Source organism: Antechinus flavipes, chromosome 5, assembly GCF_016432865.1.
Source record: "Antechinus flavipes isolate AdamAnt ecotype Samford, QLD, Australia chromosome 5, AdamAnt_v2, whole genome shotgun sequence".
Lineage (NCBI taxonomy): Eukaryota > Metazoa > Chordata > Mammalia > Dasyuromorphia > Dasyuridae > Antechinus > Antechinus flavipes.
Window position 1 is genome coordinate 269,219,641 of NC_067402.1, and position 12,581 is coordinate 269,232,221.

Here is a 12,581-nt window from a genome sequence, read left to right on the forward strand (position 1 = left end):
CTACTGACTTAGAAACAGAGTGGCGGATCAGTGGAATAGATTAGATACATGATAATCAAGGCCTATAGTAATGTAGTATTTGATATACCCCAAAATCCTGCTTCTGGAATAAGAACTCGTTATCTGACAAAAATTTCTTCTAGAAAATAATATGTCAGATGCTCAGCATAGACCTACATCTCACACACCATATCAAAAGATCAAAATGGGTACATGATTTGGGCCTAAAGGATACCATAAACAAATTAGGAGAAGAAGGGATAATTTACCTATCAGATCTTTGGAGGAACTTATGACCAAAAAAGAATTAGAGAATATTATGAAAGGTAAAATGGGCAACTTTGATTACATTAAATTAAAAAAAAGTTTTTGCACAAACAAAACCAATACAAAGAAGATTAAAAAATTAGTATAAAGCTGGGGAAAATTCTTTACAACCAGTGTTTCTGATAAACACTGATAAATCAGTGTTTCTGATTCTAAAATATATAAAGAATACTTATAAGAATACAAGTCATTTCCTAATTGATAATTGGTCAAAGAATATGATCCAACAATTTTCAGATGATGAAATTAAAGCCATCTATAGTTATATGAAAAATGCTCTAAATCACTATTGATTAGAGAAATGATAATTAAAATAAAAAAATACACTTCACATCTCTAAGATTGCATAAGATGACAGGAAAAGATAATGATAACTGTTGGAAGGGATATGGGAAAACTGAGACACTAATGCATTGCTGGTAGAGTTATGAAATGATCCAACCAAAGAGCAATTGAGAACTATGTCCAAAAGGCTATAAAACTGTGTATACCCTTTCACTCAGCAGAGTCACTACTGGGTCTGTATCTCAAGAAAATCATAAAAGAAAGAAAAGGATCCATATGTGCAAAAATGTTTGTAGCAGCTCTTTTTGTGGTAGCAAAGAATCGAAAAATGAGTAAATGCCCATCAAATGTGGAATGGCTGAATGAATTGTAGTTTATAAGGATATTAAAAAAAATTATGAACAAGCTGATTTTAGAAAGGCCTGGAAAAATTTACATGAACTGATACTGAGTGAAACAAGCAGAACCAGGAATACATCATACATAATAACAGCAAGATTATACCAGATCAACTATAAAAGTCTTGGTTCTCCTCAGTGGTTCAGTGATCTAAAGCATTCCCAATAGACTTTGGACAAAAACGCCATCTGCATCCATAAAAGGAATAAGGAGAATGAATGTAAGTCAATACATGCTATGTTTTCTTTTTTTTCCCTGCTTTTTAATCTTTCCCATGGTTTTTCCCTTTTGCTCTGATTTTTCTCTCCTAATATAATTCACAAAGCAATGCAAATTAAAAAATAAATAAATTTACTAGAAAAAAGTTAATGTAAAAAAGAAAGTATTCACTTACATCAAAATAAAATATGTCAGTGAAAATCCAAAAAAAATTAAAAATAAAAGAAACTATCATTTTTTCCTTTTGAAGGTCATATTCACCCTGGCAGGGTAAATAAGTTATTTTTTTCTGAAATATTGCATTCTAAGAGCTATCAATTTTAGTTTGTTTCTCAAGAGGGAATTAATGATTTCTATTTTCAGATTGCCCTTTGGTTCTAATAGAGCTAGGCAAAGTTTTATTTACAACTTCTTGAAATAGAGTATTCAGACCTTTTAAAATCATGGTTTTCAAGAGGTCTAGTGATTATTCATTTACTTCTCTCTGGCTTTTTGAGGGATATCTTACTGTCCCCCCATCTCTTTTTTCCATCTTTTGACTTTGTTCTAATTTTTTTTATTGTCTCGAAATAATTTGTTTGGTTTATTGTAGTTTCTATTCATTTCTTGGATTCAATTGGCCACTTTCTCTTTTAAGCTATTTCTTCTTCCAATTCTTTCTTCCAAATATTTATCTTTTGCCCTAGAGATGTTTCAAACTCATCATGTCCAAAACAGATAAACTTTCTTCACAATTCCCCCACTCTCCTTTCAAAATTTACTATTTTTGTCAAAGGAATGACTATTCTTTCTCAGTTCCCAGGTTTATAATTCTAGTATTATCTTCAATTCCTCACTCTCTCTCACCTCATATAGCTAAACAGTTGCCAACTCTTTTCATTTCTATCTCCATGATAACTTTTGCATACATGCTCTTCTCTCCACTAACACTGCAAAAACCTTGGTTCAGGACCTTATATTATTGCCACAGACTCTTAATTTGTTCTCTGTGCCTCAAATCTCTCATCACTTCAGGCCATGCTTCTTGTGCTCCCAAATAATATTTCTTTAGCAAAGATCTGACCATTTCATTCCCCCCAATTAAATTAACTCTGGTGATTTCTGTTTCCTCTAAAATAGAATGTAAATTCTTGTGTTCTAACTTTTCAAGTGCCTAACAACTTGGTCCCAACCTCTCTTTCTAGTCCCATTGTACATTCTCTGCCATATTCTGCCAATTCCATCACAGTTCATCACGTAATCTTGTTACTATTTTCAATGTTCTCTTGGTACTGCTCATTTCACTCAGCATCATGTCATGTAAGTGTTTCCAAACTTTTTTGAAATCAGCTTTCTCATCATTTTTAATAGAACAATAATATTCCATTACCATTTATATATTATAACTTATTCAGCCATTCCCTGACTGATGGGCATCCACTCAGTTCCTTGCCACTACAAAAAGGGCTCTACAAACATTTTTGCACATATGGGTCCTTTTTCCTTTTTTTGACCTCTTTGGGATACAGAGCTAGTAGTGAGACTGCTGGATCAAAGGGTATGTAGTTTTTCAGCCCTTTGAGCATAGTTCCAAATTATTCTCCAGAATGATTGGATCAGTTCACAACTCCACCAACAATGTATTAATGTCCCAATTTTCCTACATCCCCTTCAACATTTATCATTATCTTTTCTGTAACCTTAGTCATAAAGTGGTCATAGGTCACCTTCTATATGAAGCCTTTCCTGATTCCTTCAACTCCTTGTTTTTTCTCTCAAATCACTTTGTATTTAACTACTCTGTATTTATTCTCTTTATATATATGCACACATTGAAAATTTTATTTCTAGAACCTAGCACACTGTAGATGCTAATAAAAAAGCTGTTAATTACCTCATTATTAATACTTATAATAAAAAAAGGATAAGAAATGATTTATCATCTGAAATACAATTAAAAATTACTTAGAATATTAAGGAATATCATAGCAAAAAATCCTTCGTATTTGTGAAAATCATTTTTGTTAAACGAATATTTAAAATAAATGCTTATGAGGAAGTGTAACTGAAAAAGGGTACCTATCAATATGTCTTCTGGCTCTCCTTATAAGGAATATGAAATGAAGCTAACATGCTCATGGTTTTATGCATTAGCTCACCAGAGTGCTCTAAGCATGTGATCAACATGATGTTATATATCATATATATATTTGTGTGTATATATGTGTGTGCTATTTTCTGTATCCATAATTATTTGCATGTTGGTTTCTTCATTAGAATATAAGTTCCTTGAGGTTTGCCTTTGTATCTGTAGCAGTTAGCATAGTGGTCTTGAAGGGACTTACTATTAGGGAAATGAAAAGCACATAGTAGATGTTTAATAATGCTTATTGATAACTAATGATGATGATAAATGAATTTTTCAGAAAAAAGTCATAGAGTCTGATTTCAATTCTGGTAAACATTAAATAACCTTATTATGCATGAGAAAATGAAATATGCCCTGGTTGCATGGGAGTCTCTAGAGATGAGATGACATCCACTGAATTCAGGTTATGTTGAAAAATAATTAGTAACAGACTAACAAAGGAAATTCCATTCTTCCATTAGTAACAAGTTTATCTTTGCCTGAATTATTGATTAACCATAAGTCTCTACTTTGCATCTGTAAAGTGTTTTGTGCTGTACCAACCATTAATTGAATACTCAAAATATCTAAGTAGATAGTGACATGGAATGGATTTAAGACAATTTTACTTTTAAACATTAATATAACTTTATTAATCTTACTTTTTTAACATTTATTTTCCATGTAAAAGAAAGCCTTACTATGGACAAAATCTTTATTATATGATACTTTTATATTTTAATAGTCATTGGGGCATTTAGTTTTGATCATGCCATAAGAGCAGGAATTATCACTTTGTAAAGTATCTTTATTATTTTAAATTGTTACAAGGGGAATCATAGAATCTTAAGAGTCCCTTAAGGTTGTTTATTCAACCTCCAATCCAATGATAGAATCCATTCCACAATAAGTGGGTCATTTAGCTCCTGCTCCAATGTTTTTAGTAATGAAAAAGTCATTATTTAAACAAGGTAGCTCAATTCATTTTTAAATAGTTCTAATAGTAAGAAAGTTCTTTTTCATGCTAAGTCAAAATTAAGCTTCCTGTAACTTCCATTCATTGTTTCACACTTCTGCCCTCTGGATCCATGTAGAATATCTATTTTCTCTGCCACATGACAGTCCTTCAAATACTTGACACCGCCATTATGTCTGGTTTAAATTTTTTCTCCTCTAGGCTAATTATCTTTATTTCAATCAATTATTCCTGCCATGACATGGCATGGTTTTGAGTTCTCTTGTAATCTTGGCCACCCTTCTCTGGATACACTTGAGTTTATCAATGCTCCTCTTAACTGATGTCCGGAACTGAACGCAATATTTTAGATGTGGTCTGAGCAGGGCCAACGACAGAATTAGAATGTTTCACTTCTATTAGGGCAGATGAGTACTGCACTGGGTCTTTGGGCAGCCATATCATACCAAATTTGCAGTCAACTAAACACCACTTTTTTTAACATGAACCACTGTTCAGCCATATGTTTTCCTCTCAGGCTAAGAGCTGAGAATGTTTGCACATTATGTTTTTAAATCTCTTATTTCCAAAGAGCTGCCCCTTAGTAGCAGATGTCTCTTTTATAACAAGGAGATAATTATACCCATTGTCAAAGCCTAGTAATGTGTTCTATCACAACAAATCTCGGTGGCATCCATGCAACATTATTTACCTCTTTTAATTAAAGTTTCAGATTTGTTATATTACCCATTACCTTCTTCAAAATTATGTCCTCCTGTGTTAAGGGGCACCTTCTCCACTGTTAGTTTTTTTTCCTTGATCATACTGACATCCTCCAAAATGCTTGGTTTTACAGTTGCATTCAAGGGAGGGGGTGTGTGTTTCTCTTCCCTTCACCTTTAGTTTAAAATCTACTTGATGAGATGACTAAGACTAAAGCCAAACTAACTTTTCCCTCAGGGCTCATAAGATCACTTTGTTTCAGCTAAGAGTTATTTTGTGTCAGACATTTAGAATGTCAGTGCATCACTCTGATACACTAAGCTATAATCAAGAAAGCCAAATCCTGTTCTTTGACACCTTCTGTGTAGCCAGCTGTTCATTCTGCATATTTTCCTTTTCTCCAAAAGTCACCATTATCCCTTGAAAGTAGAGAAAAAAATTAGCCCTTGAGCCCCCAAGTTCTTTAGTGTTGTACTAATTGTGTGACCTTGAAGGAATTATTTAACCTCTTTTAGCTTAGGTTTCCTGATCTGTAAATTATTCCCACATGGTAAAATGAGGGGGGTCAGACTAGGTGACCTCTAAGTTCTTTTCCATCTTGAGTCCTATGATAGTTTTGGATTTTTATGCCTGACCCAATGGTACTCATTATGGAAAAGCTTTAGTTCCTGCCCCTCCATGGATCTGTAGCTAGTGCACTAGTCCTGAAGTGAGACACTTTGGCTAGCACCCCAGAAGATTCTTCAGTTCTAAGTTCTCAGCCTTAACCAAGGAGGGGGTTAAACAAAACACTGATTCCGTAAAATAATGGAGATCAACTGGGACTTCTAATGCTGTCTCCTCAGATTTAAAGATTGACTTACCTGGGGAAAAAAACATGCCTTTCAGTGATATGGAGAGTGTTTCCGCTCCCCTGTCAGAGACCTGTCAGATTTGAACTCAAGTCCTGATTCCATGGCCAGTGCACCATCTAACTACTCCAGCCTTAGTTTAAAGGAAGGTTATTATATAATGGTCAGTAGTCTCCATTTCTAATGGAAATCTAACAAGAGGAATACAGGTCCAATTTACAGCATCCTCTTCTCTTAAATGTTTATTAGTTATAGTATAATTGTCATTTGAACAAACTGAAGTTGAGATTATAAACAAAAAAAGAGCTTCTGTTTTTGCAAATGCAACAAGAGACAAATGAAATACTATACTGGGATGGCACCTGAATTGTACATTACAAATCAGGTCTCCAATTCTATTCAAGTTGATTAACACGAAATGTTTACTAGTAAAAAGCATTGTTCTTGGACCTATGGATGAAATAGTTCCTGTGCTCAAAATGTTTATATTGTACCAAGGGAAATTCGCCCTGGGTACATGTAATTTAAGGCAGGGAAAGATAGGGTCAAAGAAAAGATCCAGACAAAGTGCTATATTAATATTTGAGAAGAGAACACTTGCAGGGGACAAAGAGGGAAGACTGTCTAAAGATGTGATACCTGAGCTGAATCTTGAAAAGGCTCGTGGAACTGAGAAGGACAAGCACTCTGTGCATGGGAAACAGCCTATGCAAAACAAAGAAATGGGAAAAGCTAGTAGTTCAGTGGTTAGACTGAAGAGTATATGGGGAGGGGGAGTTATTAGAAATATGTCTGGAGAAGATGGAATTATGTATGAAAGGTCTTTAAAACCTGTATCATGCACCATAGGCAACAAGGAATGAGTGACCCTAAAGTTTTGTTTTTATTTGCTTTGCTTTTTAGCAGAGGAATGGCAAAGTCAGATTTGTACCCAAGGTTTCTTTGGCAGCTGCTGCAAAGATGCATTAGAGAGAAGTGGAAAAGAGACAAGAAGACTACTGGGTAGGAAACTTAAAATATGCAAGTTGGTGGTTTTCAGGGCTTAAATTAAGGTAGAAATTGTTCTTTCTTTCTTTTTTTTTTTTTACTGATTCACATTTGGAAGGTTTTTGAGAGAGAAAAGGAGAGAGGGAAGGAGAGAGAGAAAACACACAGAGAGATAGAGACAGAGAGAAAGAGGGAGAGAGAGAAAGAGAGGAAGAAGGGAGAAAGAGAGAGAGAAATACACACAGAGATCTAAATTAGGTTTTACATCTATCTTTAAGATGCATCCTCCATTTTAAAGAGGAAAACTTATTTTTAAGAGACATGAGAAAATAAGATATTTCAGTTGTCCCTTCCCAATTTTGTAAGAATTGGAATTTTGGGGCTTTACCTACAATTTGCCTGAAGCCAACTTATACTATTACTTATTAAATGATTGCCCTAGTACAGATTTCCATTTTACCCTGAAAGAGCTTTCTCACCAACTACTAATGCCTTTAGTGGTTTGGCTTCCAGATCATTTATTTCTTAGCCTCTTGATTAAGCAGTTAAAGGCCTCTAAACAAACACTTAAATGTACCACAGTCACTTTTTGAAAACAACTGTGCTGTGAATTCATGTGTAATCTGGAAAATCACAATTCAATTTCTGTAACTCTAATCTGCAGATCTTCAAAGAAGTGTAATTTCAGACATTTTTATCATGACAAAAGCACATGCTAGAAAACATAGCAGACCCCTACGGAAATATGGCAATAAAATACTAAACAGAAGGCTCCTAACTTATTTTATTAAGTTTCCCTTACACTGGATGGGACAAAAATTGTAAAATAATTAGAACCAACAGTCTTTACCATTTAATGGGGTTGGTTAACTCTTTGGTGGTCAAATAGTAGAAGAGTATTTGTAGAGTAAGATTTCAGCTCTGACCCAGATGAAGAATAGGAGTGACTATCCTTAAATAAATTCTAGGATGTTCTCTGTGTACCATTAAGATCAAGAACTTTAGGAGATGCTTAGGTTACATCTACTCCAACTATCTCATTTATAAGTGATTTGTTCAAGATTCCACAGGCAGAAATGATATAAGAACTCCTATGTCTTGACTCTCTCCTCTGTCTAGTGTTCTTTCCACTGACACAGTGTGGTGACATGTCCCAGATCATTGAGTAGCAAATGGAACGACTGGGGTTTGTAGAAATCTTTCATCCCAAATTAAAATCTTGAGGAAATCCCTTTGGTTATTTTAGTATAAAACACAACAGGGGATATTCACCATGGATGATGGGCACAGAAAGAATGCTCAATTATCAATGACTGACTTTGTGAAGTATGAATTTTACTTTTCTTCTCATTTGTACTTTTATATGTCTTTTGGCTGTTTTATTAGAGCTAGAACTAGAAAATAGGAAAGGAATGAAAAAGCATGTTCACCAATTTCTGAGTGTTAATTCCAATGCTTACATTAGTTACATTACAGAATGAAGCACCTGAATGTTTTTCTAGACAACTTGGGAGCAAGAAGAAGAATCCTTTCTTTCAGATACTTGTCTACTGTCTAATAATTTCAGAGAGTGGTTATGCGGTGAAAAGCAATGATTTGTCCATGTTTGTTTCCACATTTATAGTGTGTACAATTTAACTATTATAAAAGGGAAACTTTAAATTCTTGACTATATATTCTGATATGTATACATTTATAGGCTTTCAAAATTTCTACCTCTTTCACCAAAGTTTTTTTTACTAATACTTTTAATATCCTACTTTAACTTTTGTACCATATTTTGGTACAATATGTATTAAAGCAATCATTTTTATTTGTTTATTTGATTATTTATCATTAATGATAATTCATTAAAGAAATGAAAAATAGAACTAACAAATATACAATTAAAACCTTTTTTCAGTTTATATAAACAATAACATTATTTAAGTAAAAATAACAGAAAAATTCTATTTTAGTCAGTGGGCTAGTTGGGACAGATTTCTGTTCTCAGTCTGTATGAGAGATTTTGATACCAGTCATCACACAGCTGGACAGCTGCAGCAACATTTTCTTTCAGTCTCATGACATGGCTCCCTAATTCTTAGTTTACTCTTGGATTTGCATCATTCAGAATATCAATATTCTCTCATTATCAACTGATAGTCACAATGAACATCCTTACTTGGTATAGTAGCTCAACACTTTACTTCTTTGTGCCTGCCACTAGCCAGCTGTTGGTGCTTTAATGAAACATTCCATATTCTTTCTTATTGACATCCATTATCCAACAGCTGGTATACTTTACAGTTGTTGGAAAAGGGAAAGAAACTAGAATCAACTCACCATGGCTTCAATAAGATATATTCAAGATCTCAGACCTCACACAATTTCTGTGACCCAAAAGGATGGAATTCACAGTATTAAATTTCCTTATTACAAACCAACTAGTCTTATAAGCATGTCAGTCAGTCACTAAGCTTTTATTAAGTGCTTACTATGTACAGGACATGTCAGGTATCATCTCTGATTTGAGGAGACTTAGAAAGGAGGAATAGGGAAACTGCAGGAGCCAGGTGAAAAATAAGGCTCAACAGAGCTGCCTTGGAGGTTGCTGAATAGCTTCTACTGGTCCTCAGGTTTCTCTTAATTACAATTAATTTTCTGTTTCCTCTCATGTATTATATTGAGGTCTTCATCACTCACCTAAAGTATTTTCACAGAGATAGGAAGGATAATGAGAAATGTTACTTAGTTTGGGAACCAAACTATAAATAATTTCCTTCCAAAGAGGAAGGAAATACCCTCACATTTCCATCATCAGCCAATATAGCTTCAACTGCAGAAAAAAATTGTGACAAATCAAGTAAATGATTCATTCTAAAACACAAACCCCTGTTGCAGGCAAACTTATCTGTTTTTTAAATAAAAAATAACATTTTCCATCTTCATCTCAATCTGAACTTGAGAATAGTAATGTTTCTTAAAAAGTTATCTTTCTATTCTCCAGGCACAATTTATTAATCCAATTAAATTGCAGAAAATTACCTATGTACCCATAACTGGATTCACAACTGCATAAGAGGGGATGTATTTGGGTAATTTACATTTTAAAAATAAGTGGCTTAACTAAGTCTATTTATTGCTGGTTAAACCCATATTAAAGCAATTTAACATATTTTTTCCTGTATTCAATTCTGCCCAGTTGGCCACCATAGGAATAAAAACATTGTATACAAAATATGATATAACCCTTCCCAAATATAATCTCATATCTTTACAATTCAGAAAATAAAGCTCCAAACTCTTGAGATAGGGATAGGAAGAGCAAGAGCAGTTCTCCAATCCCAAACCCAGCAGTTCTTTGGGGTAGCCATGATTGGGCCTCTTGCTGTCTTCCTGCTCCAGAAGTCTTTCTCTAACTTTCCTTCAAAGCTCTGCGTTCTGCCTTCTGGGTCTAAGCAGAAGTCTCATCCTTCCCCCCAGAAAGACCTTTACACTCTCTCTTCCCAAGGTGAAACATCCCAGTCCTCTCCATGACTCCTTTCTCAGACATGACCTCCAGACTGGACCTACCCTTCCAAACGTGGTCTGGTGCAGATAGGGAACGACCTGACTACTGCCTCCTGGATTCTCTACTGGACACCAGAAAACGCTGCTTCCTCAACTATGGACTCAGAATCCACCTGTTTCATAATTTGGTTTGAGAACCAAAGCCACTGGTCTGTACTTGGCAGAACCCACCTTTGTACTCCTTTTGGAAAATTTTCATAATGTCTACTACACCTGTTCCGGTCTGTGGTACCGGTTCCCTTCTCCTTGCTTCTTAAAAACCAAGGAACCATTTTAGCTCTCTATAGAATCCCTCTATCTAGATCTGGAAAATTAAACTGATTTAAATCATCTCAGCATTTTCCTGAGTCTTCTTAATGTCTGCAGATTATTTATTGCTTTAATAATAATAAAGTGGCTAAATAGACTCTTTCATTATATCACCCATACCAAGCAAGGCACAGGCTAGGCAGATGCTTAATGCACATAACAGGCATTTATTTAATAAAAGCTTCCTTGAGTTGAGCTGTCCAGCTTCCTTGTTCTTATTCTGAACATAATTCAAAAACAGTAACACGGGATGGTGAAAAGCATATTAGATTTAGGTATGAATCTGGGATCTACCATTTTTTTTACTAGCTATGTAGCTTTGGCCAAATCATGTTACTTTCCAAGCTAGAATTTTCTTGGACAAAATGCAGACGATGCTACCTGATTTATCTATCTCAGAAGTTTCTGAGAGGACCAAATGTGTTATGAAAGTCATGGCCATAGACTTAGCGCTAGAAGGGACCCTAGAGATGAGGGACTGAAGTTCAGAGAGATTGATGACTTCCCCAGTGTCACACAAATATTAAAAAATTAAATTGAGAGTTGAGCTCCTTGACTCCAAATCCAACATGCTTTTTTGCTGCTTCTTGAACTTATAAATGATTTTTAAAGGAAGCAGTATTACTAATAAGCTTATTGGTTATATTAATCTGCCCTGGCACACACTGTGCTGAATGACTTTGATTTAATGACTTTTAAGATCTACCTAACAAAGAATATTCCTCCTTTTCAACAGATGGAGATATTTAATTGCTAATGAGCATGTTATCAGTCATCCTTTTCCTTTTTCTGTGTAGATTATGACTCCTAAATTTGACCCTTTGAGGCATTCCACTTTTATAGGCATTCTGAAAAGAAAACAAGAGTCTGATTGTGAGGCTTAAAAGTCCTAAATGTGGGAACGAGAGCATCTTTCTTTTATTTGTTTAACAGCCCTGGCAGTGAAGGTTTGGGTAGTGGGTGGAGGGAGTCAGAGATGACAGCCACCGAGTGAGCCACAGGTGAGTAAGAGATGTGAGGTAACGCGGGAGGCCGCAGCATACCTACCACTTGGAATGCTCCCGCTACCTTGACGGGCCGAAAGCCGTCGGCGGGCCCACAGTGATCCGCGTGGCCGTTACAGAAGCAGCTGCCCTTGACGATGAAATCATAAATGGCGTAGTGGGTGAAATGCTGGGGCTTCGCGTTTAGGTCGTTGCCCTGGCAGGGACAAGGCTGGCGCTTCAGAAGCTGCACGCGGAGGTTAGTGATCTTTAACTGGTCCTGGGCGCTGGCGCTGTACGGGTCCTCAGCAGCATAGGGTGGGGACAGGGCTCTGTAGATGACCTGTTAAGAGAAAGGTGTGGCGACTGAGCAAAGAAAGGGGATAAAAAAGGATGGGGAACCTTTATGAACCTGAAAAAACACCACCTTGTTTGGCCAGGCTGGTTCTGGTTTGACTTGTAGGTTTCCAGTGGCATCTATAAAATGGGGAGATGCAGGGATAGAAAAGTACATTTGTGGAGAGAATAACCACACAGACCATACTTATAATGAGATTTTAAGATTCAGAGCTGGTAGTGCCTTTGGGGCACATCCATCTACTCTAACACATAGCTAATGACATACTCTTGTTGTCTCTCATGTTAGAATGTCAACTCTTTGCAAATAAGAATGATTTCATTCATTATATTTGTGTGCCCAATGCCCAGCAGTGTCAGGACTCTAGGAGGTTAATAATTAATAACTTAATTAATACTTAATACATACTTGTGCTTCTCTGAGGACCAGAAAAGGTAATTGATCTGTCCCAAATCACTAGACATGAAGATGAGAGCTGGAAGCCGAACCCAGTCTACCTGGTCTTACATTGTAAGTGTTCTTTGCA

The 12,581-nt window shown here is 35.6% G+C and overlaps 1 protein-coding gene across 2 annotated transcripts in view; it reads right to left on the reverse strand.

The window, feature by feature from the left end:
* The window catches only part of NTN4 (netrin 4), a 145,674-nt gene that overhangs the window by 67,775 nt on the left and 65,318 nt on the right, over positions 1 to 12,581 (reverse strand). For both annotated transcript variants that reach the window (XM_052000987.1, XM_052000986.1), the window contains exon 3: positions 11,762 to 12,040. In XM_052000987.1, coding sequence (XP_051856947.1) covers positions 11,762 to 12,040 — 279 coding nt within the window. The remainder of the gene's footprint in view (positions 1 to 11,761; positions 12,041 to 12,581) is intronic.